The 27,348-nt window shown below is 46.2% G+C and overlaps 2 protein-coding genes and 1 non-coding gene across 3 annotated transcripts; 2 read left to right on the plus strand and 1 right to left on the minus strand.

The window, feature by feature from the left end:
- Positions 1-1,269: 1,269 nt before the first annotated feature.
- On the plus strand, positions 1,270-1,343 carry trnae-uuc. Its single transcript has one exon. It is a non-coding gene; the product is annotated as a tRNA-Glu (tRNA).
- A 12,609-nt stretch (positions 1,344-13,952) lies between these two features.
- Positions 13,953-15,412, minus strand: LOC103180501. The gene is made up of 2 exons (XM_007896396.2): positions 15,318-15,412; positions 13,953-14,550 (listed from the first exon to the last, which is right to left on the minus strand). The coding sequence occupies exons 1-2, from the start codon at positions 15,347-15,349 to the stop codon at positions 14,097-14,099; spliced, it is 486 nt and encodes a 161-aa protein (XP_007894587.1). The 5' UTR covers positions 15,350-15,412; the 3' UTR covers positions 13,953-14,096.
- Positions 15,413-18,737: 3,325 nt separating this feature from the next.
- LOC103180500 (claudin-4-like) lies at positions 18,738-20,497 on the plus strand. The gene is given in 1 exon segment (NM_001293155.1): positions 18,738-20,497. A coding segment is annotated over 1 exon segment (651 nt). The 5' UTR covers positions 18,738-18,857; the 3' UTR covers positions 19,509-20,497.
- Positions 20,498-27,348: the final 6,851 nt, after the last annotated feature.

Here is a 27,348-nt window from a genome sequence, read left to right on the forward strand (position 1 = left end):
AATGGTCAGGGTGAGGGGAGAGAAGGGAGGGGGTAGAGAGTCGAGAGGGGAGCTGAAGGCACGGTTGAAGAGGGAGGTAATCATTACAAAGACAGAATGGAAAAGGAATGAATAATCTGTCTCGTTCATCTCTCGCTTGCCTATCTCAGGAATGTGCAGGTCTGCACTGCCTCCTGGCCAGTCAGTTGCTCTGATTTACAGGTGAGATTTCATAACAAATTGTAACTGAAATATTTTACGTTGCAGTGAGGTTAGTGGTCAGGAATGCCTGTTACAAAACTTGAAATTAATATGTCAAAGCACAGATGTGAGTTTTCTCACAGATTTACAATAAGCCTTGTGTTTCTTTAGTGCCTCATTGCATCAAAATGTCTCAAAGCAGAACCCTTTGATATGTGTAATGATTATTTCTACAGGTAAACGCAATAGCCCTTTGGCTCACAGCAAGATCACACAGACACCCAGGAGATGGCTGATGAGCAGCCTCGCCATCAGATTTCATCCCGAGCTGTCTCTCCCCTTCCTTCTTTCCTTCCTTCCTTTCTTCCTCCCCCACACCCCCCCACATCTGGTCCCCGACCACGACCAGTTTCCTCCACCTCCACCACATCATTCACCTCTGACTGTACCTCACACCCAATGCAGATGAAATTCTCATTCACGCTTTTGTCACCTCTTTTCAACTTATGTCAGTTTCTTTAATGTCCAGCTAAACAGGCAGATGTTATCATGCGGAGCAAAACCTGCAGGAAAACCAGGGGGCACATATCATACTGATAAAGGAGGGGAGGAGATAAGCAAAGTGCATCCCAGCAACACACAGGGACAAGTTGCAAATGCCATTCCCTGCCTAGGGAATCCCTTTGTGCTTTCCTGTGTTAGTTTGTCCTGTGACTGGATATTACTCTTTCAGTTCGGCTTGGATCCTCATGGTGATGATGGGTTTCTGCATGTGTCAAACACTCGGCTGACCCCCAAAATTCTGTATGTTACTTTGCGTCTCTTCCTGTATTTCTATTTTCTCTTCGATTCTCTGTTTCTCCGCTACTCTGTTTCTCTTTATGACTATTCTTTTTATGGATCTGTTACTCTGAGTCTTTGTGTCTCTTTGTGTTTATGTTTCTCGCTCTCTCTTTGTGTCATTGTGTCTCTCTGCTTTTGTTCATCTCATTCTGTGCTACAGCAATTTGTGATTTAAATCCTTATTGATTTGTGTTAGTGCATTGTTCTATGTCTCAATGTATTTCAGTGTCTCAATGTGTCCTGTGGAGTCCTGTAGCGTAGTGGTTAGCGTGTTCGCCTTTCAAGCGAGAGGATCTGGGTTTGATTCCCGGGCAGGGCAAAACCTTAGGCGAGTTTCCTTAATTCACACACATCTGTTTATCAGCAGTAAGTAGGAACCTTGTTGCTAGTCGATTGGCGGATCGCATTTGGGGGTAATGATCCCTCAACAAAATGTGGTCACTCAATCCACGACTGTTTGTGGGACACTTTACAAATTGCACTGGGACTCTATCCTGCATGAGGGGCGCTATATAAATGCAAGTTGTTGTTGTTGTATATTCTGTGAAATGCTTTGAGATGTCTCAATGACGTGCTAAGACTCTATACCAAATGCAAGGATTATTATTTCTCTCTCTGCACTGTATAGCTCTTTCAACAACAACAACAAAATTACATTTGTCTACGAAACACAAAATACTGCAGATGCTGGGAATCTGAAACAAAAACAGAGAGAGCTGAGTCAAACGTTTGGGGTCCACGACGCTTCCTCAGTTGACTCACTTTCCTTTCTCCATGGATGTGAGAGGCATATGTGTACAAATGTAAGCAGAGAGGCCTGACCTGCGGAGTTTTCCCAGCTCTCTCTGTTTACATTTGTACACATATGCCTTTCACATGGAGAGGAGTGTATTAGTAGTTCAGGATTATTCTTAACTGGTTATATTTTTTAAGACGGTTGTGTTATGTGTGGTGTATAATTGAGTTATGCAAACACCTCAGTGAAACCAGTGAGCAGGTGGCGAGCAGGGGAATTGGTTTCAGGTTTCCTGCAGCTTTGCTCTGGAGTCTCTATTTATTCTCACCAGAGACGAGTGACTGATCTCCCTGTTTCACTCGTTCCCCACCTCGGGCTGTCAGATGCCGTCAATCCTTTCACGTCCCAGAAGTTTCACAACCAACAATGAACTGAAGAATTTCTGGTTCCTGCCAGAGGTTTGGCTATTTTCGGTTCCAATGTTGACTCATCCACTTTAATGGTAAGACATTCCACGGTGAGCAGCTCACTGAGCTATAGTGCCCACTGAGACAACAACTTAGGGGATGAAACTAGCGTTGAGCAAACTTGCCCGACCAGTCTGTGACTGGTGGGTGTGGCTCTAGCGAGCAAACATCTCATGATCCCAAATGCAAAGATCCCAAATGGTTGAGGGCTCAGTCCCATGACTTCAGTCTCAGTTCATGTCACACACTGTTTGAGCCCCAGTATTAGTTGATGGTGACATTTTCAGGTGAAGAAGATCTGAAAACGTACTGAGAAAGTTCTTTGCTATCTAGACTTTACAAAGGTAAGTAACAGAGCTGTGCTAACAGCTCACCTCCTTCCTTCTCGTTTGCTACTGGTTGCCATGGGCACAGGTGACTATTTAAAAAACATTTCAGGATCATCAAGGCACCGGAAAATATGAGACAGGCCATTGAGTTCAGCCAGTGACAAAACGACACCCACTAATGGTTAAATGATCAGGGCACCATGACTTTGAAGGGAATAATATTTTGAATAAGAGAAATAACTTGGGTTTTGAATATGAATAATGATGTTGAAATGTATCAAAGAGTATTACAGTAATTGCAGCAAAGAATCATAGAATTTTACTGCACAGAAGGAGGCCATTCAGCCCACTGTGCCAGCACTGGCTCTTTGAAAGAGCTACCAACTAGTCCCACTCCCCCGCTCTTACCCCACAGCCCTACACAATCTTCCATCTTACGTACCTGTCTAATTCCCTTTTGAAAAATATTATGGAATCTGCTTCCACAACTCTTTGAGGCTTATTCCAGATCATAACAACTTATTGCCAAGTGTAATGTCCACAGAAGCAGACAGACAAGACCTTGGTTTAATGTCTCCTCCAAAGGAGGGCACATCAGACAATATGGCACTCCTCCCAGGATGGCAGTAGAGCAAGCGTCAGCCCAGTTGGTGAGCTCATGTTCTAATCTGGGGCTTGAACCCACAACCTTCCAGCAGCGAGCGGGCTACCAACTGAGCTAGGCTGCCACCTGAATAATAATAATAATCCTTGCATTTAGTATAGAGCTTTATCATATCGACACGTCTCAAAGCACTTCACAAGCTATTCTCTAAAGTGGAGTGACTGTGTAACTTGTGGGCAAATAAGTGACCAATAGAGAGAGAGAGGGAGAGTGTAGTGAATACTGTGCTTTTCTACACATACTGACTGAGCTTTCCCACTGTTTTGTAAACATGTCTCACAGGTTTGGTAAATCACCTGATAAATGGCAAATATAGAATGTGATAACACAAAACAAAAACAGAAGCTTGTGAGTATGACTGGGTCCAGCTGTAAATGTGGTGAAAAGTGTGAGGAATAACTGCCAATGTCAACTGTCCCAAACCCCACAAAAGCAGTTGAATTTCATTGTATTTTAACTTCTCCCCACAGACCACAAGCCATCATTACACTGCGAGACTAGTCACCTGTTGGTCAGACATACACTGTTCCCTATTACCCAGCACCAGGTCCACAGGAGACATTTCCCACACCACACAACCCACCGGCTATATTTTATTTAGTATATAAAGCCTCCTGGCGTCAGTTGCATTCCTGATGGGTTTGCTCTGTATAACGCCTACTGTGGGGGGGGGGATTTCTCTTTAGCCTGAGAGCTGGAGCCATGAATCACTCTCATGGCACATGTGACTCACATCCCCACTCCTTCCTCTCTTTTAGATCATAATGGAAGACCTTCCTCTTCGACCGTGCTTACAGTCACCTCCTCCCCCCAGCTCAGCGTCATGCTCCACCATTGTTAAGTGCTCGGATATGCTGCCCTCGTGAAGGATGCTATATAAATGTAAGTTGTTGTTATTTTGAAGGGAGAGAGAGAGAGGGTGTTAGACGGAGGGATTTCAGGAGAGAGTTGTAGTTGTGGTTGCTGTTTTTGAACCGCTGCCCCCATCCTCCTGATCACAACTGACCTCATACTGTAACCCGTCACTCGTGACCCTGGAATGAACAGCTTATCTGACAAACCCACAGACAATGGATCCTCTCCCTACCCTCCCCTGCCTGGAGTCACAACCATTTCCCCCCTGCGACCTGGGGACAGACTTTCTCAACTGCCCCTGAACCCACATCGTACCACGGTGCAGCCCCTCCTCTTGGGCTGAGTGGGCAAAAGTGCAGCATCAGCTACAGACCTGTGGGTCCCAGGTTGTTGAGGGATGTAGGGTAAGGGAGGGTGGGGGGGGATATGTGAAGTTGAGGTATGATCAGTGATGATCTAATTGAATGGCGGTACAGGCTTGAGTAGCTGAATAGCCTATTGCTGGTCCCAGTCAATCTTGATTGAGCTGATCTCAGTTGGGTCAACAGATGGGGTGACAAACCCATGGGAGAGGCAAATCAGCGAGGATTCCCTCTGCTCCCCCTGCTGGCAGTATCCATGTGTGGCGATCAGGCGAGGACAGTGTAAAGCTCAGTCATGATGCTTCCAACAGTTGATGGCACTACCCACACTTGCTGTCTGGCTCTTCGACATTGAGGATGGCCACAGATAAGGTATCAGAAGGACCAATGACAGCAAAGAGCCAGAAGAGAAAGGTGGTAATAACAGGTGGAAATGGAGACTCCACACTGAAACAATAATGGAAGCCCCAGCGTGAGAGGGTGAGCCAGGGTGAGAGGGTATCTGTGAGCCAGGGTGAGAGGGTATCTGTGAGCCAGGGTGAGAGGGTATCTGTGAGCCAGGGTGAGAGGGTATCTGTGAGCCAGATTGAGGTGGGAGGGGCCTTTACTTTGAGTTTCTGTAGTGTAAGACGTTGCTGCACACAGACAGAGCAGTGACGAGAGTCTGATTCCTGGTATTTCCACTGATACTCAGTTTCAAACGTAACAAAATGGGCCACATTCCAACCACACGGGGCGAGGCAGTGCAGCAGAAACCCTCAATTCTCATCTCTGTTATTCCTATAAACAAGATTTGTAAACTGGTGGTGACCAGGCTGAGAGTGGCGCGGGGGACGGGGGTGATCACAGAGTGGCAGGAACAGGAAGTAACCTTGGAGTGACCGGGATCAGAGTGACCCAGTGGGAGTGGGTGACCACAGAGTGATCAGGCTTTGAGAGAGACTGGTTCAATTTAGTTTGTTCAGTGCTACTGCCTAATTCACGTCAGAGGAGTGATGCGTGATGAGGCTGGATTGTTATTGTGACACCGGTTTCCACAGAAATCTCATGCAAATTCCCATATCGGAAATGTGTAGTTATTGCCCAGTGTCAGTGTCGCAATCTCAATGTCCACATTAGAGGCAGTGTCGGGAGCTCAGAGCATGGATCAGAGCGAGAGGAGTCAGTGCCTGGGCTGGTGAGGAGTCCAAGCCTGGTGTATCGATCTGTTTGGTGATAGGGAGCCAGTAGAGCTTGGCTAAAACTGGTGCAATAGTGATACGGAGTTTAGTGCAGGAGTTTAGTAGTTTAGCACTTATACTTTCACAGAAAATTCTAAGATGGTCCCTTTCTTTTGGAGCCCTCTATCAGAAGGGGAGCATCATTTGCTATCTAGCTTGTCAATTCCCTTTATTATTTTAAACACCTCAATCAGGTCACTCCTTAAGTTCTAAAGAATATAGCGCAGGTCTAGGCAGCTTCTCATCAGAGCTCTCACAGAACAACAACAACTATCACCTGCGTACAGCGCCTTTCACGTGTGGAGGACGTCCCAAGGCGCTGGACAATCGGGGATTGAGACCCGAGCTGGGGGTTGGGATCAGGAGGTATGGAGGGCAGGGAGGGTGGGGAGCAGGAAGGTGGGGGAAGTGCCCCAGGCACCTTTGTTCATTAGGATAAAGAGAGAAGAAATCTGACCATGAGAAATAATCACTGGAGCTAATTCAAATAGACGGATGTGTCAACACATCTGAGCTCCTGCAGATAGCTGAGCTCAGCCCAGGTGGTCAGAGCGGGATCACAGCATGAGGGCAAAGTCCTGTTTGAGAACCTATTAGATGGGATCTGTGTGGTTACGCACCCTGTGGCTGCTAAACCTAAGAAGGGGCCCCCTCATACAGCGAGACAACAGGGCATCATGTTGGCACATCAACTCCTTTTGGAGGCAATTACTATTGCAATTGCTTAACATTGAGGTCAGTGGGAGATTCTGCAACAGTCTCCTAGACAGTGTTATCTCTCTCACAGAATTATCAGGACAGCTGCATTGTTGTCAGGTGAGTAAAGATCTATTTGCTGCCTCAGAGTAGCCCAGGCTGGCTATATTTGAACCCAGATGGTGATTTTTTAGCTGTTGGGGAATTGAGTCTGGATTTGACGCATCGTTACAGAAAGGGCATCAAAGCCATGGAAACATGCTGGCACTTGGAAGGAGGCACCGAGTGAATGAACTCACAATCCCTGTAGCCCATCCATCAACCCCATTCTCGCCAGCTTCCATAGGCTCCCTGTCACCCAGTATCCTCATTCTCTCCTTCATTTCCCTCACAATGTTGCCCCATCCTAACTTTACAATCTACTCCAGCCCCCCCACCCCTCTCTGCAAACCAGGTCAACTGCATGTATCCCCTCCCTTTCCCCCTTCACCCCACTATTGACGAGTGAGCTTTCAGCTGCTATAGTCTCTTGAACTCTCCTAAAATCCCTGCATCTGACACCCTCTCTCTCTTTTTCTGCCATCAAAACGTCAAAACACGATAAACTGACCTTTTCAGCCAAGCCTTCAGTGAACTCCCTTCTATACCCGATTTCCCAGCCTGTTGGGGTCTGCACTCCCTCCCTGTAAACTGCTTTGACGTGAAAGACATTGTGTAAGTGTCAAATGATACAATTTACAATAAGGCAACACTGAAATCAGGCAGAGATCAGTCGGGTTTGTTAGCGCAGCTACACTTACATGTAAACAAATCACCAAGTGATTAAAAACATCCTCAATTCCAATAGCACTGAGAACAAAGCTTTAAATTGGAGCAGAGTGTTACGTCATCTTGGATCCTCTCTTCAGCAACAGATAGAGCTGTTTGTTGCCAAAGGTTCTTTGATCTCTCACAACTTTGCATTTCTAAAAGGTAATCAAGAGAAATTGTTCAGCTGCCACCTCCTCTTTCTTTCACACCACTTTTCTCCTCTCCTGAAGATGTTTGACTTTCTGTTGTCTACTGGAGTGCGGCTCTTCAGACACCAGGTACCTTCCCTCAAGGGTTCATTAATCATATGAGATTCTGGACACTGAATGTCCTCACCTGAGTCTGTCCTGACTTAAAGCACTTCAAACCTGGGTGGGGCGGAGATCACTGGATCAGCATCATGAATGGGAAACATGCCTTCTTTTTTGTCACTCCAAGATGTTAATTCGAAGTTAAGGGAACTATATAAATGCAAGTTGTTGTTGTTATTGGGATCAGTTGGGTACAAGCTGTCAGATGCCAGCCAAAAACGTGTCCAGTTATGTGGAGTCCTCCTCAGTGACGCATGATGTGTTACCAGCAAGAGTCGTGGTGATTCCTAAAAATGGAAGTGAAACCTGGTGGAATAATCCTCTCACTTCAACAGCACCAACAGCATGAATTGTGGAGTCCTGTAGCTCAGTGGTTAGAGCACTCGTCTTGTAAGCGAGACACCTGGGTTCAATTCCAGGCAGAGGGCGAAACCTTGGGCAAGTTTCCTTACTCCACACAGAGCCTAATAATAATCCCTCCAAAACAAAACAGTAATAAATTGGTCATTTTCAATCCACGACTGTTTGTGGGACATTGCTGTGTGCAATTGGCTGCCGCGTTCGCCCACAAATATACAGTCAATTCACTTTACAGTATATTCTGTGAAGCGCTTTTAGACGTCTAGAAAACGTAAAAAGCGCAATATCAAATGCAAGGATTATTATTATTTCATTATAACTGCTCCACTGACCATCCCGGGAGTGAGCTCCTAGCTGATAGCCAGCCTGAATTGAGGTTTGGGAGTGGGCTGATTTATTGGTGACATTTTCTACATGGTGTGACATTTTAGGTCGACTGTTCAAGTCCTGCCTCAAGACCCTCCTCTTCGACTATACCATTGGCCACCCCCCCTCCCCTCCCTTCTCCCCCCCCGACCCCATCTCGGGTCTGAAATGCTGTACACTGTCCAGCACCTTGGGACGTCCCCCCGACGTGAAAGGCGCTATACAAATGTAACCTTGTTGTTGTTAGCTCAGTGTCTATGGTGGCGAGTGCTCCTGGGTCAATAATTAATTCCTGCAACCCAGTGACCTGATTTACAAGCTCCATGTACCTCTACAGTTCCTCATCTTACACACTCTCCTGCTCCTTATCCTCCCTCCGCCATTGGCTTGGTCAGCTCACAGACATAGCATGTCATTTGTTAAGAATTCCAATACTGTCTCTGTTAAAGAGACAGACAAAGCCCGGATTATACTACTGCTAATAATAATCCTTTATTTGATATAGCGCTTGATCACATCTTTGAGACCACTCAAAGCCCTTCACAGGATGTACTGCAAAGTGAATTGACTGTATATTTTGTGGGTGAAACGCAGCAGCCAATTGCAAACAATTAATTTATTTTTTAAAGACTTACTTCTCAGTTAGCACCACTGAGCTGCTGCAGTGCTTCAGAATGTGTGACAAGCTCCTCTGCTAGCCCAGTGACAACACATTACACAGAGACCGTGCACAACCCTGGTCTGTGCTGACTTAGCTGATTGGGCCACAGCTGGCGTTACAATTAAGTATCAGTGCGCCAGGGTTCCTATTCCTTAGCCTCGAAATTACCTGCAAAATCCACAGTCACTACACTTTACAGTAAAAATCCTGTGACAGGCTCTGATGTGAAAGGCGCTAAATCAAATGCAAGGTGCAGTTACAGGCGGATCTTGTACCCACCACTTTATGGGGAGTGCAGGCAGGTTAACAAACACACAGGACGTGCACATATTGTGGGGATGATGTTGCTGTGTGTAATTGACTATATGGTGCTGCTGCTCAAGGTGGAGCCTGTCACTGACTCGGGTTTTTATTAATGAGGGCTGAAAGACGACACTGGGCTTCTGTGAGATAAAAGAGGGAGGGAAAGACCCACAAAGGATGTAATTTAATCCCCTCTCAGATGAGGTCAGCACCTGTGAGAGCCCGTGCTTGTCACCATTCCCAGCACCCGTTACCTGATGAAAGATACTCAGCACAATTCGTTTTGCAAATGCGCACATCTGTTACGGTAACATTGGAGGGTGCGGACTGTGAGGGGTGGGGGACAGGGCTCTTTATTTACCTCTTTGTGTGTGTGTGTATGTGGGTGGTGGGGATGAGAGGCTGATGGTGGGATCTTTACTGTGGATTTAACAACAATAGCAACTGTATTTTACATTGCTCCTTTCACATCGGACGGATGTGTCAACGCCCCAAACAGAAAGATCTTAAGGTGGATTTTAAAGGTGGGGACGGAGGCCATGAGGTGGAGGGATTCCCAGATGGGGGCAGAATGGCTAGAAGCTTGGCCACTGATGGTAGGGCAGATTGGGTGGGGATATGCAGTGAGCAGGAGGTCAAACGAGGTTGGCCAGGTAAGGTAGGGTGAGGTTGTGAGGATCAGTCACTCAGCACAGACTGGGGATTGAATCTTAATTGGTGGAGTCCTGTAGCTCAGTGGTTGGAGCACTCGCTTTGCAAGCGAGAGACCTGAGTTCAATTCCAGGCAGAGGGCGAAACCTTGGGCAAGTTTTCTTACTCCACAAAGAGCCTAATAATAATCCCTCCAAAACCAAAAAAAAATTGTTCATTTTCAATCTACGATTGTTTGTGGGACATTGCTGTGCGCAATTGGCTGCCGCGTTCGCCCACAAATATACAGTCAATTAACTTTACAGTGTGTTCTGTGAAGCGCTTTGGGTTGTCCTCCCGACGTGAAAAGCGTTATATCAAATGCAAGAATTATTATTATTATATCAGTCACTCAGCACAGACTGGGGATTGAATCCTGTATCTCTCAAGTGTGTAGGGTTCAGTTCCATGTCACACAATATATTTACTCTTGAGTTTTTGTGAGCTAGGAGGCAGCAGATTGAAGCTGGTGTGTGGACACATGTGATGGTGCCTGAGGGAGACTGTATTGTCATTGTGGTTCCCACGCTTGTCAACAGTGGTTCCTAAAGCAGGGGAAGGAGTTTGAGAGTTTAACTAAAAGCATGGCAAAGACATATAGAAGTGTTCTGAAGGCAGGCAAAGAAAGCAAGGGGATTTGGGGGCAAATTTTCCAGAGAGTATGGTAATAATGATGAAAACTTGGCCACCAATGGTGGAAAGAACTTTCAGTCATCTTTCCCTACACCTCAGCTCCCACCCTTAGGTCAGGTGCTCAGACCGAATTGTCAAGCACTTTGTGACATCCTGTTGATATCAAAGGCGCTATGTAAGTGTAAATTGTATTGTAAGCACTGCACCTCAGGGTTAGCTTTCCTGTACACATTCCAAGCTATTCTCTCATGTTTCTTTCCCTCCCTTCTCCCTCCGTGACCCCAGCTAGGGTCTGAAATGCTGTCACTGACCAGTGCCTTGGGACGTCCTCCCGACGTGAAAGGTGCTATACAAATGTAATCTTGTTGTTGTTTCCCCTGTTTATCTCTCTGTCTCTTTAATCTGATCCAAACATCTTTCTCTCTCCTTCTCTGGCCTCATTCCGAGCCGTCCGTTTTGCAGTGTGCTTGCATCTCACACACTGCCATCCCATGACACGCAGCGAGACACAACATGACCCCATTGATGATCAGAAGTGTTTAATTCATGGAAAACTCCTGTTGAAATACTTGCGTCCATTCATGAGGTGATCAAGTGCTGGTTGGGAGAGAGCCCTGTTATCAACGCAACATAAATATTGGTGAGCAAGAGATGACAACACAAGCTAAGACCTTTCATGTTTTGATCTTTTGATTTCCGGGAGCCTGGGTGTCACGCCTGGACCGACCAGATGAAAGTCGTTCACTGTTGGCTGTAAGAGTTTGAAGTGAAATTTATCTCAGTGTAGGTCAGAATCACAAGAGTTACAGGTTCACAGCACAAACACACTCATAAGTTATACATTATTGAGCTAAATTGGCAATCTCAGTCAGAGAGACCAAAGCAATGGCTCCCTCTCAAAGGGACAATCTGCTCTGATTTAGGTTAAGGCACATTTAGGGCAGGATGAAAGACACGTTCTCGGAGTTCTCAAGACATACCACCCCCATCTAATAACTAACGTAAATGCTAAGTGACACTTCCTCAGTGGATCTACATGTCTCCCTGCAGGAGCACATTACTGTACTGCTGCTCAAGAGATGAAACCCCGATGATGAATTCACAGTCCTTCGTTGTTAATTCCAAGGCTGTGTATTTCACTGCTTGACCTTAACATACAACATTCAGTTCCACACATTGTGAAATTAGCCAAACGGAACATTTGTTTCCACTCTTAAATCAAAATGCAGATGTAAATGTTGTCATTTTGACTTTTTTTGTTGGTGACTTTGAAGTTTAGGGCTTTCTCAGTGTGCTGTGTTGCTGAAAAGCTATTGCTACAATTCAACTAGAGAAACTTGTCATTGAATTACAGTGACAGTCATTGAATGTGCCTTCTTGTCATGCTAATAATATTCACCTTTTAGTTTCTCATTTGAGCAACAAATATTTTTAAGCAATATTGTTGTAAACAAGGGTAACTAACACAACAACAACAACAACTTGGACGTAAATAGCGCCCTCTTCGCCGGACGGCGTCTCAGAGCGCTTTACAGTTTAGGATCCCGGGGCCGAGCCGGGGGGAGGGGGGGGAAGGTGACCAAAGGCCCGGTTGAAAAGAAAGGTCTTCAGCAGAGACCTGAAAATGGGAAGGGAGGGAGCGAGATGAAGGGAGTGAGGAAGGCAGTTCCAGAGCCTCGGGGCATAATGGCTGAAGGCACAGCCACCGAGGGTGGAGCGGAGGACTCGGGGGACGAGGAGGAGGCCAGACCCGGAGGAACAAAGGCAACAGATACTGTGCTGAGGAGAGAGGAGGTCAGAGAGGTCGGGGGTGCAGAGGAGTGGAGGGACTTGAATACAAGGGTGAAGATCTTGAAGTCGATCCTCTCTGGGAAAGGCAGCCGGTGCAGTCTGGCCAGGACTGGGGAGATCGGGGAGCAGAGTTTAGTGTGGGTGAGAATGCGGGCGGCAGAGTTCTGAATGAGTTAGATTTTATGGATGGTAGTGGATGGGAGACCGGCGAGGAAGGCATTTAAATAGTCCAGCTGAGAGGTGACAAATGCATGGATCAGAGTTTCAGCGGCTTTTGCGGAGAGGTATTTGCGGAGACGGGCAATGCGTCGGAGGTGGAAGAAGGTGGTGCTGGTGAGGAACCGGATATGGGGGAGGAAGGATAATTGGGGGTCGAACCTGACGCCTAAGTTGCGTACGGATTCCGAGAGTTTTAGGGGGAGGTCGGGTAGGTGGAGGAGGTGAGAACCGTGAGAATTTAGACGTTGATGAGAGCTGAAGAGTATGGCTTCCATCTTGTCAACGTTCAGCTGAAGGAAGTTTGCGCTCATCCAGCTCCTGAGGTCTGACAGGCAGCTGATAGAACATCAGGGGACTGGGGGTCGCAAAGAGAGGTGGAAAAGTAGAGTTGGGTGTCATCTGCATACATGTGGAAATGTACCCCATGTTTGCGGATGACATCCCCATGAGGGAGCATGTCGATCAAGAAGAGGAGGGGCCAAGGATGGATCCTTGGGTACCCCACAGGTAACCGGGTGAGACCGGGAGGAGAAGCCGTTTATGCAGATGTACTGCTGGCGGTTTGTGAGGTAGGACTCAAACCCGGCGAGTGTGGTCCCACTGAGGTGGATGATGGAGGAGAGGTGGTGGAGGAGGATGGCGTGATCGACTGTCGAACGTGGCGGAGAGGTCCAGGAGGACAAGGAGGCAGAGGGAGCCCTGGTCACAGATAGAGAGGATGTCGTTTGTGACTTGAGGGGTTCGAAGAGGGAGTGGGAGGAGAGGTGTGCGCGGAGTTGGTTGGCAACAACGTGTTCTAGAACTTTTGAGAGGAAGGGCAGGTTAGAAATAGGGCGGTAATGGCTGGGGTTTGAGGGATCTAGGGAGGGTTTTTTCAGGAGGGGGGTGATGACAGCAGTTTTGAGGGGGGCAGGGACTGATCCAGAGGAGAGGGACTGGTTGATAATGTCAGCCAGTAGTGGGCAGAGGAGGGGGAGCTGTGTGACCAGTAAGTTGGTGGGGAGGGGGTCGAGGCAGCAGGTGGTGGGTTTCATGGAGGTGATGGTGGGTGAGAGGGAGGAGGGAGAGATGGGGAGGAAAGAGTGCAGAAAGGGGGTGGTGGTAGGAGCAGATGATGAGGAAGGTGAGGGGGACAGAGAGGGCGTGGTGGTGGGTGACAAGGGGCAGGTGGATGAGGCTGCCTGGCGGATGTTCAGTATTTTAGTTGAAAAGAAGTCCATGACCTCCTCGCACTTGGCATTTGATATGAAGATTGAGGAGGCCTGAGGGGGGGCACGGAGGAGGTAGTGGGTGGTGGAAAAAAGGATTTTGGAGTTGTTTAGCCTCCAAGATGATGTTGGAGTAGAAGGCCGTTTTTGCGCATGTCACGTTTGGCCGACGAGTTAAAGATATAGTTCAGAGACAACACTGCGTTATTAAAGTTCCAAATCTTGACACAACAGCAAGTAACTCCAGTTTTTAACAGTTTTTTTTATTTAATATCATTAATCAATGGTAATAATATCCACAATAGTATCGTTAGGGCCAGACGGCCAGATATTCTAACACTATTCGTAATACAAGCTGATCAGGGACACAATGGGTTTTATTTTTTCTGCTTTTACAATGAATTCCATTTCCTCAACGCAATATTGCCAAGTCTAAAGAATGTTCTCATTTTTGTGGTTAAGTTCAGACATTGTTTGTGATGGATGGGATTTACCAGTGCAAACCTCTGCTGCCACTTGGAAAGATAGATGACCTCCTGAGGTTCAGGTCGTGACACCAGACGGTATCCTTGGTTTGACACAGCTTCTAGCGCTTGCTTTACGATTTCTCTTCTGTATCCTTCGATGATCTCAAACGATTTCTCTGTTGTTAGGAAATCAACTGAAAGTTCAGTGTGTTCACTGACCACTATTACGTCTTGTTCGATCCCGTGGGGCAAATCGTATGAGAGTTTCTTTAAGGCGTCAATGATGGTTGTGTTTTGACAGGATGCTTCAAAGACCATTTTGTGCTTTGTACCCATATGTGTAACTGTGAATGTGATGAAGGTACTAATGTACCAGTTGCTGAAACAGAACAGAGGTTTTGAAAATGCAGTAAATACAAATATACAATGCCATGCCATTATATGGAATATGCAATTATCCAAAGTTCATTTCACTTCAGGTCTTGCACCTCATATAGTCTAAACTGCCATTCCAGTGCAGTGCTGGGAATGTACTGCTTTGTTGGAGGTGCCGTCCTTCAGATGAGCAGTTAAACCGAGGCCCCATCTGCTTGTTCGAGTGGATGTTAAATATTCCAAGGCACTATCCTAATAGCGAAGGGAATTTCTCCCAGTGTCCCTGGATAACAATCCTCCAGATAAAATTAATCATTCATTCCATGGCTGTTTGTTGTACATTACTGGGTGCAAATTGGCAGCCACGTTTTCCTCTAAATCACACAGTAACTACACTTAATATTAAATCCTGTGAAACATTTTGAGACATCCTCCTGACATGAAAGGCGCTATACCAAAGACAAGGACTATAATAAATAGTGGTATTTTCCCCACAAAACACATCCCGTCTTGCCCCTATCCGTCCCGGAGCTGTTTGTAGTTTATACCTGAGGGAAATCAGCACACCCTGCAAGCGATCGAGAGGAACTATCTTGGGGGCAGTTAACAGTGGTAATCCGTTCAGATGGAGACAGGTAGGGAGGGCATTCAACATTGCATCAAATTATGTCAATAAGACTAGCTTCTGAGATTTCTGCCACACCCTCCCCATACCCAGTACGCACACACAGCTGGAGTAAAACAATTGTATTTGAAAAACAGATGTCTTACCATAGTATTACTTGGATGATGATAGGTATCATTTTGTCCCAACAGTGAAGAGGCACAAGTGCTTTAGATTGTGAGTGCTCTTGCACTTGATCTTTTATATAAACGTCAGGTCAGGGAAAGTCCCATTGCATCAGCAATTTTATTTCATTTATCACAAAACGAAAGGAAAACTTAATATAAACTGATGTGTTGCAAAGATTTCTCACAGGGCTCCAAGACATTTACTGTAAAGTGTGGTTAGTCTATCTTTCATAGTTTTCATAGGCAAATGCTGCAGCCAGTTTGCACTCAGCAATATCGCAGAAACAGCTATGAAGTAAATGATCATGTTTATCTTGGGATGGTTGGCCAGGATACCAGGTGAAACTCTTGGCTGAAGACCTTTTTGACCGCACCTTTGGTCACCTGCCTCCCCCTCCCCCTGTTTCGGCCCTGGAATTTGTTACTGTGAAGCGCTCTGAGACGCTGTCTGGCGTGGAGGGCGCTATATAAATCCAAGTTGTTGTTTTTGTCGTTCCTTTTCAATTCGTGCCATTGGATCTTTTACATCAACCGGCACCTCCCTCCACAAGCTGCAGGTCATTCAGAACTCTGCAGCTCGTGTACTGTCCCGCACCAGGCTTCGGGACCACATCACTCCCACCCTCGCTCGCCTCCACTGGCTCCCCATCCCCCAGAGGATCGAATTCAAGATCCTCACCCTCACCTACAAGGCCATTCACGGCCTCGCTCCCCCCTACCTCTCCAACCTACTATCCCCCTACCTACCCGCCCGTACCCTCCGTTCCTCTGGCTCCGGTCTGCTCCACATCCCCCGCCCCAACCGCCCTACTATCGGTGGCCGGGCCTTCAGCCCCGAGGCTCTGGAACTCTATCCCCCAGTGCCTTCGCCGCCTCCTCCCTTTCCTCCTTCAAGACCGGTCTCAAGACCTTTCTCTTTGACCGTGCCTTCAGCTCCCCTCTCGACTCTCTACCCCCTCCTCGCTCCCTCCCTTCCCTCCCCTCACCCTGACCATTTCCCCCTTGCTCGGGTCCTGACCCAACTGTACAGCGCCTTGGGACGTCCTCCCGACGTGAAAGGCGCTCAATAAATGGAATCTTGTTGTTGAACAGCAGCTTGGTTTAAGGCAATCTGAGCTCAATGACAACTGAACTCATTAACTAAGCACTGGACTGTATTTTAAACCTGCAAACATTAATGATGAAGCCGTGACACCTAAAACATTAGCCTATCTTTTCTCTTTCAGATGTTGATTCAAATGTCTTTGCTCAGAGGATTGTTTGGGTTTCATCACCTCAAGCAGCTTTTGAAGCTGGATCAATAGAATTGTTCAAAAGGGCGGATAAACATCTGATCAGATGTTAAGGAAGGGTGGAGTGTGATTAATAATAACAAGGCAATTTAGAAAAAAAAACGGGCAAAAGAGGCCAAGACAAGATGAACTGAGGACCTCCTTCTGTGCTGAAATGTTCGGAAGTTTTGTCATCAGAAACGGGCCACATAATTCAAGGCAACCAACTGTATGTGAACTTTGACTGAGAACGGTAGAATAAATGGGGAGTTTGTGCCACATCTTGCCAATTCTGGCTTCAGTAATATTCAGTGTTTGTTGAGCAAATACGATTTTACCACAGTTAATATTTCTAGCCCGCCAGCTCAACAGGAGCTAAAGAGATTTGACTTTCAATATGTTTAGCGCAGAAACTTGCACGTTGTTATGCTCATTTCAATAATCCTTGCATTTGATATAACTCTTTACATATGGAAATTCCTCAAAGGGGTTTTTTCTCTGTTTGGTTCAGGGACTGTAGATTTATAGGTGAACACAACAGTCAATTTGCACATACCATTGGTTTGACGTCTTTCACGTTGAGAGAATGTCTCAGAGGGCTTTGTGTGCATTTTGTGGGCAAACTCAGAAACCAACCTGTGTTATGGTAACAGCTGGAGTTTAACCAGCTAAATCCTCATGGCTTGCCGACGTAAAAGGTGCTCTATAAATGTAATTTTGTTTGTTGTTGTTGCTATTGAGTGGCTCTCTGGCAAGCTTTCCACTGCTTGTTCAACGATGGCATCCTGCCTATTAAGGCTTTGGCTTGTGGGGAGCCGAATGGGAAATATTCCTGCCCACAGTGACAAGCTCACTGCTCCCCCATTCCCTCTCTCTCCTCTCTGCACCAGGGCTGGTGTTGCCTGGCTGCTGGTGTGAAACCGAGTTACTATTGCCGTTCATACTAACACTGTTATTAAGTCGGATAGCAAAGCTCCAGCCTACACCAATCTTTTATATAATAATAATCCTGGCATTCATTTGATACAGCGCCTTATCATGTCTGCAAGACGTCTCAAAAGGCTTCACAGGATATACTATAAAGTGAATTGATTGTATATTTTGTGGGTGAAACGTACATTTGTGACTCTTCAGTCACTGGTGTCACATTGTAAACATTTAATCAGAATAAAAAAAAGTATAGTTTTGTCACCTGACTTTATAGATAATCGTTTTTTTCTAAAGAGCTGCCTGGTAAAATGTGCTTTATTTGTGTGTGATCACACTATTGGAATATACAATTTACATGGATAAAAGCCCCTTTTCTGCGTTGGGAGAACGTCCCAAAGAGCTGACCGTGGAAGAGACATGCCATTGCTTGTGTGCTGGAGCCAGACCCCACACAAAAAACGTTTGCCAAACATTTAATCTTGAGGGTAGTGCACCTTTAATATGAAAGTACAGCATTGGCAGAATAAATATAGTGTTATTTCCCCCTCCTCCCCACCTTCAGATACTGTCTGAAGACGTCTCTCTTCGACCGCCACAATGATCACCTCTCCCTCCCCCCGTCTCGGGGTCGTGCTCCGTCACTGTGAAGCGCTCTGGGGCGCTACCCTGGATGAGGGGCGCTGCGTAAATGCAAGTAGTTGTTGTTTTACTCACTTCTGCAGGAAAGACAATAGACTGCCAACCAAACAGACCTCTAAAAAAAACCTTTAAACTATATCACTATCTCACTCATTGCCCCCACAGCGAGAATGGTAGAATCTAACCTGTGTATGAGAGATAATTAATGGGAATGAGTGAATGATCTCCAGTTCGGGAGCTCTTCAAACTGATGGGATTGAAATAACAATACAGTACATTAGGTGGGGGTCAGGGAGATACTAGAATCCACTGTACACTCGGTCAGTGCACGAAGTTCATTATAATTCATTTGGTTATTAGTGAGTCTGGGGGGGTGGGGGGGAACAGGTGTGTAGGTTTCCTGGGTGACAGTTAGTGGAAAGTTAGACAGAGAGAGGGAGCAGTTTGGGAATTAACTCACTGAGCCGTTCAGTTCCACCTCTGCACCTGCTGACTCCGCCTGGGGAGGGCTTTTATTGTGTGTGTGTTGCTGAGTCTCTCTCACACTGTGCTGCTCAGTCATTGTGAGTGGTGTGTGTGTGTGTGTGTGTTTGGTCCACTGAGCCGGAGCCCAGAGAGCTTTACCGAGAGAGAGGACCGTAGATACATTGGGACTGGAAGCCAGGGTGAGCAACAAGCCATGGCTAACAGTGGGCTGGAGATCCTGGGCATCGCCCTGAGTGTGCTGGGATGGCTGGGATCCCTCATCTCCTGCATCCTCCCCATGTGGAAAGTCACCGCTTTCATCGGCAACAACATCGTGGTGGCTCAGATCATCTGGGAAGGTCTCTGGATGAACTGCGTGGTGCAGAGCACAGGGCAGATGCAGTGTAAGGTGTACGACTCGTTGCTGGCTCTCTCTCAGGATCTCCAAGCCTCCAGAGCCCTGACCGTCATCGCCATCGTGGTGGGAGTGCTGGGTATCCTGATCTCCATCGTGGGCGCCAAATGCACCAACTGCATCGATGATGAAGTAGCCAAAGCCAAGGTGATGATCGTAGCCGGGATCCTCTTCCTCCTGGCCGGCCTGATGACCCTGATCCCCGTGAGCTGGACAGCCAACACCATCATCAAGGATTTCTACAACCCATTGGTGACGGACGCCCAGAGGAGAGAGCTGGGGGCCTCCCTGTACATCGGTTGGGGAACCTCTGGGCTGTTGCTGCTGGGAGGGGCTCTGCTCTGCTGCTCCTGTCCCCCCAAGAACGACAAATACCGGGGCCCCAGAGTGGCTTACTCGGCTGCCAGGTCCACAGCTCCCAGTGGCTATGACAAGAAGGATTATGTGTGACTTGCCTTGTGCCTGGGCTGTCTCTGCCTCCCCTCTCCCCTTCCCCAGGAGGGTCTCTCTGCCTATTGGAGATGTGATGTCCACTGAATGTTTGGACGCCACCTGATCTGTTTTTTATTGCTGTGTCATTTGATACAGTGCTTCATCTCATCATGTGTCTAGCTTTTAAACTAGTATGTTGCTTTTTTATATATATATATATATATATATAATGTATATGTTAAAAAGAGATGAATTTCAAACCATTAGAAAAAAGGTTTTAAATGCACCTGTAACTCCGACTCCCCCCACCCCTTGTTGCTGGTTGGGAATGAAGGGAAGTCAATCGATGGCACCCTGTTTGCTTTGTCTGTAACTGTGTGCACAGTATTGGCAGTAGCTTCATGCCCTGGCACCTCGCTACCTCTCCCACCTGTTTGCTCCCCAACCCACTACCCGCTGCCTCCCCTCGATTGGCTCCGACCTCCGGTATGTTCCTCGGGCCCTGCGTTTCACCATCGGAGGCCGCGCCTTCAGCCATTACGCCCCGAAACTCTGGAACACACTTCCTCTATCCCTCCGCCTTTTCCCTTCATTCCCCATCTTCAGGTGACACCAGAAGACCTTCCTTTTCAACCGTGCCTACAGTTACCTTCCCCTGGCTCAGCATCATGCTCTGCCACTGTCAAGCACTCTGGGACGCTGACCTGTGTGAGGGCCTCTGTGTAAATGCGAGTTGTTGTTGTTGTAGCTGTGTACAGTATTGACTGTGGTGGTGTACACAGTATTGGTATTGGCTGTAGGTGTGTACAGTATTGACAAGCTGTGTGCTGTAACAGTGACTACCCTGGTGTGAGCTCGGTTTCCCTTACTTGTGTAACTGACACTGAGTCCTTGCCTAACATCTGTTTGCAGGAAGCTTTTGCAAATGTGCCTGCTGGGCTGTGGAACAATGCAGAGCGACTTTTTTTTAGCTTAAACTGAATAAAACCTTGTTGCGATGTACACGTAAGCACTTTTGTCATCCATTCTCTGCCACGCGTTGGGTTGGATTTGCAAAATATGGTGAGTCAATGGGGGAGGGTAGTGGACTGGACCGTCCAACAATAACAATAATAAATTACATTTGTATAATGCCTTTCATGTCAAGAGTGCACGGTAACAAAAGGCAATAGTTTATAACTCTGGTTTGACACAGAAACTTATTTTAAGAGTCTCCGTTTCTCTGACCTCCACCCTTCCAATTCTGACTCTCTCGGTCCTATCAACCCATCTTGTATGTCAGTAGCCTAATAATAATAATCCTCGCATTTGATACAGTGCTTCATCTCATCATTGAGATGTCTCAAAGTGCTTCACAGGATACACTGTAAAGTGAATTGACTATGTATTTTGTGGGCGAAACACGGTAGCCAATTGCACACAGCAGCGTCCCACAAACAGTCATGGATTGAGTGACCAAATTATTAATTTTTTAATGGATTATTACCCCCAGAAAAGCAATCCAGCAATCGACTAACGACCGAGTTCCTACTTACTGCTCGGTAAACAGAGGGGGGTGTGTGGAGTAAGGAAACTTGGTTAACGTTTTGTCCTGCTCAGGAATCTAACCCTTTGTTCGTCTCTGGCTTCCCCACGCCTTCTCCCCCCCCCCCCCCCCACTCCCACCTCCACCCCCCCATTCTGCTATTTATACCTGCTTCTCAGAGCTGGCAGACACTGAGTCTCAGGGGTGCCACAGGACTCCACATCCAGCACCCGTCACAAACACAAGCTGTTCTCTGACTCTGGCTCAACTTTTCTTTGTTCCCTCACTCTCTCTCTTTGACTTTCTGACTTCTCTTCCCTCTGTTTCTTCCCACAGAATGGGCACAAAATACACAGTCAATTCACTTTACAGTATATCCTGTGAAACACTTTGAGACGTCTCAACAAATTGATCAGGCACTATATCAAATGCAAGGATTATTATATTTGAAGATTTTCGGGGGGCAATTGTGCATGCCAAAATTCTGTGCATCACTCTGCCTTCTCTCCCTCCCAGTTTTGGCCTCTGTGTGCCTTGTTGGGTGTGTATGTCTGTGTCTCGCTCTGTGAGAGTCGTTTCATCCTCCTCTCCCATGTTTACAATGGCTGTGGAATGCAATGTTGACCCAACCACTGAGCTGAGCCACTGTACATTCTGTTCTGCTATTATTCATCCAAGTTACTTCTTGATCTGGTATTTACGTGAAGGCAGTGATGCCTGTTGACTTTCGAGGCACAGACTGGCTCCTGAGCCACCCAGCCCTGTTGTGGGACCCGCTCCTCACTAAGCACTTTGTTTCACCGCATTCCCAACATTTCTAAAATATCTGAATTGTAACACACACATTTCGTACTAAATCATGTGAGAATGTTCAGTGCCCAAAGACTGACTGTTCCGGAAACTACTCACAACCCAGATACCAATAGTTGTGTTACTTCAGGCTATGACTTTTTCATCGGCAACTGGGAACTTTGTAGTCTTATCTAACCAGAACTGTCATTATGAGGAGACCAATTTACAATGAGTGATTGACAGAGGCTCATGCTAGTTTGACGATAGATTCAATCCGAGCCTTAAGTGGTGGATGAGGCAGGTAAAGCAGAGGGAATAGTGTTGTGACACACCTGATTGATAGATCACCTCATTCATACAAGCACCATTGAGAGCAATACAGTACACCATAGCAAATACACAGCCTGTTGATTCTCTCTTGGTGTCAGATGCACTCAGTTTAGTTTAAATGTGTAATTTATTTTGATTATTGATTAATGAATGAGCCTGGCATAGTGGTAGCACTCTCGCCTCTGAGTCAGAAGGTTGTAGATTCAAGCTGCATGTCAGCACTTGGAATCACATAGTCTAAGCTGATGCTCCAATGCAGTGCTTGAGGATGTTGCATTGTCAGAGGTGCTGTCCTTCAGATCAGATGTTAAATTGAGGTCCGGTCTGTCTGTTCAGGTGGACATTAAAGATCTCATGGCACTATTCAAAAAGAGAAGGGAGTTTCTCTCACCTGGTGTCCTGGCCAACAATCCCCCATATAAAATTGGTCATTCACTCAATGGCTGTTTGTGGGCTATTGCTGTGCACAATTGGCTACTGTTTTTCACCCACAAAATACAGTCAATCCATTTTTCAGTGTATGCTGTGAAGCGCATTAAGACGTCTCAAAGACATGACAAGCCACTATACCTGATGCAAGGGTTATTATTATAATTAATATAATTGTTCAGCCAAGCTTTCAGGTGGACTGCGTTCTAGGGTAGCCCTGGCATTCACGTTAGTACTGTTGGAATTGTGGGCTACAGCCAGAGTAACATTATTATTTATTATTAGAACACATCCACACGAAGACTTGTGTAGAAATACGCTTCCAGTGGTCACTGAACCCCTCTCTTACAATGTGTAACTGTTTATCCAATGTGACTATTTGGCCAGAGCCACTTGCCCCATTGCCAGGAAGCACTGTAGGGTGGAGTCTGACTTCTGGTCTCCATGCCAGAGACACCTGGGGCGAGGACAACTAGCTGTGCCATTGGCTGGCGCTTACATTATTAGGTCAGAGAATCAAGGGATACACGGCAAAGGGGGGTAAGTGGAGTTGAGGTACAGTTCAGCCACAATCTTATAGAATGGCGGAACAGGCTCGAGGGGCTGAATGGCCTCCTCCTGATCCTATGTTCCTGGTGGGATGCAAACCTCCAGTAAATTGTCAGTCATCTTGCTAGAGATAAATAGCATGACATGTTTTGGATTCCTTGATCTCCGAAGGTCGCCCTTGGTGGCAGGGTTACAGCCAGCACACAGGGCTACAGGGGAGAGGTCCTGTTTGACCACTAATGTTTGTTCTGGTCTTGCAGTCGTTACTGACATGTGATCAGTGAGTCCCCTTTCCTGACCTGTCCTCGCCCACACGCTGAGGTTGCTGTTTGTCCTAAGCATTGGAAGATCAGCAGTGTTGTCTGCAATTCAATCACATCAGTTGCAGGTGAGGTTTTTCTTTTAAGACTCTCGACAGTTGTTTGCAGTGAGCCAGTGATTGGATTGGCCTGTGTAGAGTTAATCTCACAGAAGCTGGGAAATTCTCAAGCCAATACCCAGTGGCGTGACTCCACGGTGCAGAACTGTGCTTGTCTCCACTGTTTGGCACAGGTTGGCAGCCGGCCTCACACGGGCTGTAATAATGAACAACTTGAGGCGGAGCAGAGAATTCACACAGGTGCAGCAGAACTTAACATCAAGGCAGATTCCTAGGAGCTTTGCCTCTGACCTTGCTGTGCCTTACCTGGAAGTGCTTGATGTTGACACTGGATTTTGACACAGAAATTGTGTGCAATTGGCTGCCGCGTTTCACCCACAAAATAAACAGCCGTACCACATTACAATATATTTTGTGAAACACTTTGAGACATCGCAATGATATGATAACTTGCTATATCAAATGCAAAGATTATTATTAATTATCCATTCTCCAGAACAGCTGCGTCAATCACCCTCATGAGTATAAGTAAACCTTGAACCACACAACCTCCATTTTAAGAGCTTTTGCTGATTATAATCTCTGCAGTCTGGGTTCTCATTAACCCCCAACCCTCTCCCCAATCCTCACTATTACTCACTATCCACCTTACCCGGACAATCTTCTGTGAGCTGTAGCTTCTGATTCAAGCTCATTGTTCCCTCTTCCCCATTCCCTTCACTCCACCTTGAGGCTCAAGGCTGTGTCCTCTGGAACTTTTCCAAAGAGAACCCTTAGCTGTTCCCACTCAAAAGCTTCCTAAAAACACACCACCTTGACTGTGCCTTCAGTCAACAGCTTTGCACCTCTTGTTTTCCTTGCTCACTGCTCACCATTGCTTTTCTCAAATACTTTGTCACTCACTTTTATGGGAAGACACTTTATAAACACTGAGAAAGATTTTCCTGTATATATTTCCTCAGAGTGAGAGAGTTTCTGGCTTGTGAGATTCATGGTAAGATTTGTAACGTGAATCTTGCAGGGTCCCTGTCTTGAGGTCACCTCCCCACCACCACCCCTGCCCCATGCAGAATATCCTGGGTTCTGGATCTGACCAGTTCCTGGTTCTACCCAATTAATAATTCTTGTCAAATGTTTATAGGTCTCTTAACTAAACATGATAGACATAGAAGAGCTTAAACATTAATAGTGAGAGCTGGCCACTGGCTCAGTTGGTAAAGTCACCATAAAGGGTCAAATATAAAATAGTCAGAAACCTGTGGTGGAGGTGGCCCACAGGTGCTAATGCCTTGGTTCCCTGTTGGTTAGCTGTCACCTTTTGCATTTTACCTCTTCCTGTCCCCAATTTCCTTTTCAAATTCTGTTTCAACATTGTTGTTTGCTGTTTTAGTTTTACCAGCCCTTGTGACAAAGTGTGAAACTCATAGCGTAGGCTGACATGGCAGTGTGGTGTTGTGTGAGGGGGGAGCGTTGGGGAGGAGTGTTGGGGGGGGAGAGGGGGATGGGGGAGACTGGAGGAGGGGGCTGTACTTTATTGTCGGAGGTGCCGTCCTTCAGATGAGATGTTAATCGGAGGTCTGCCTGCCTGTTCAGGTGGACATTAAAGATTTCAATGGAACTATTGTCCTGGTCAACAATTCCCCCAGAGAGAAAGAAAGGCATCTCTCATTGACTACTGTATATTGCTGTTTGTGGGATAACTGGTTGCCACATTCACCTAGAAATACATCACTGCACCTTACAGAAATGTGAAGCTCTTTGAGATGGTTTGAGGTGTTATAAGGCATAATCAAATACAAGGATTATTTAACTTTCTGCATGAATAAGTTTCTTCCAACCTCTTCACCTCCTCCACTGATAATCCTGAATTTCCAAAATGTTTTATTCATGTTTTTCTTTGTTTTCTTCCCCTTCCCATTTGAAATGACATTACTGTTACATCATAATAATCCTTACATTTGGTAGAACACATTTCACATCAGGAGGACATTTCAAACTCTTCACGGGATATATTGTCAAGTGTAAAGGACTGTGTATATTGTGGACAAACATGAGTTACACATAATGCAGGACTTCAGACTAGGCTCAGTGCTGCTAAAAGGTGTCATTGTCACTGGTTCCAAGTCAAAAACAAAACCGCAGTCACCTCAACGTGATCTCTTACAGCAGATCAGCTTCCAAACCTGAGTGCAACTGAAACTACCCTGAGCTGAGCTCAAAGGCCTCAAAGCAAAGTGGTGCAACTGTGTTAGTGCGTTACAGGCAGTACACTACATGCTTCACTGTGTCCCTTCCTCCGAATCAGAATGTTGAGGTTGTCTATTACATTCCTCGTTTAACTTCCTTTGTTCTGGTACAAACTGTTCTGAGTTTTCAAGCCTGTCCTCGTAACCATAACTTTTCATTTCTGCTATTGCCTGTGTGATGTTAAAATGGCTTTGTGTTCTCTCTGTAAGAGATACACAGAACTGCATCGCAGCCTGACCGACGTCACCTTCAATGTGCAATGTTGACAATCTCTCATTTCAAGAAAATCAAGAAATGCTGACACTCAGGCCGTGAGAATCCTCATTATCTTTCGTCTCACAGACTTGCTCTTTAAGAACAGCCAGTAAGTGAGGAAGCGGAGGGGTTGTGTGTGTGAGTCGGGGTAGGGGTGGGGGGTGGCGGTGGCTTCAGTCCACATCAACACCTGAGAGAGGAGAGAAGAACATTAGTTGGAATAGAAAATAGAAACATTGTATAATAACAATAATTATAGTATTATTATTAATAATAATAATGTGACTTAATTTCTGCTGCTGATCTAATACAGGAACCCCCTCTCCCCCCCTTACCCTCCAGATGTTTATTTCAATGTAATTGGTACTTGTGCTTCCAACTGGAGTGAGGCAACAACTGATCGTCGCTAACTTCCTGTGGTGCTTCATTCATCAGGTGCTGTGGCCAGCTTCACGCTCTGTGGTCCTAACAGGGAAATAAAGTCACATTTAATAAGGAAAAGTTCTGGGTTGTATTGAGAGTGAGAGGACAGCTAAGGCTTAGAAATGACTACTATGTTTTAATGAGCAATCCTATGGTGAAATCTGTGATGGTTCCATAACACGTCCCTTGGGATATTTGTCACGAAGAACGAGTGTGAGTCATTGGTATAATAATATAATAATAATATTAATCCTTGCATTTGACACAGCGCCTTATCACATCGTTGTGACGTCTCAAAGCGCTTCACAGGATATACTGTAAAGTGACTTGCCTGAGTATATAATTTAAAACGTGTCTCGAAGCACACACGTCTTGTGAGGGAAGGTGTGAGTGTCACTGAGACTCACAGACCAGGAGCTGGAGGTTTGAATCCTGCTCTATGCAGACTGTGGAGAGCACTATATAAACAACAACAAAATTACATTTATAGAGTGCCTTTCACGTCGGGAGGATGTCCCAAAGCGCTGAACATCGCTAGCACAAGAACACAGAGTGAACCACCTTCGTCACAGCAGGAAACTGGCAAGAGAAAAATGTTTTAAAACAACTCAATAACTGAACTGTTTAAGAGATAGTATGTGTGTGTGTAAGAGAGAGAGAGAGAGAGACTGTGAGCATGAATGTGTGAGACTGAGTGTGTATGTATGTGTGAGAGAATTGAGCATTTTTGTGAGTGAATGTATGTGAGAATGTGTGACAAAAACTAAACATACAAGTGTGTGCCAGAAAGAATGTGAATGGGTTGTGTGTCTTTGACTGTAATTGTGTGAATTTCTGAATCTGTGAATGAATGTGTGTGTATTGTTAGTATATTTGAGTGTGTAAATGAGTTTAAGTGTGTGTTTGTGTGAGCGTGTGTGTGTGAACGT

Source organism: Callorhinchus milii, unplaced genomic scaffold (genome assembly GCF_018977255.1).
Source record: "Callorhinchus milii isolate IMCB2004 unplaced genomic scaffold, IMCB_Cmil_1.0 Scaffold10, whole genome shotgun sequence".
In the NCBI taxonomy this organism is placed as follows: Eukaryota; Metazoa; Chordata; class Chondrichthyes; order Chimaeriformes; family Callorhinchidae; genus Callorhinchus; species Callorhinchus milii.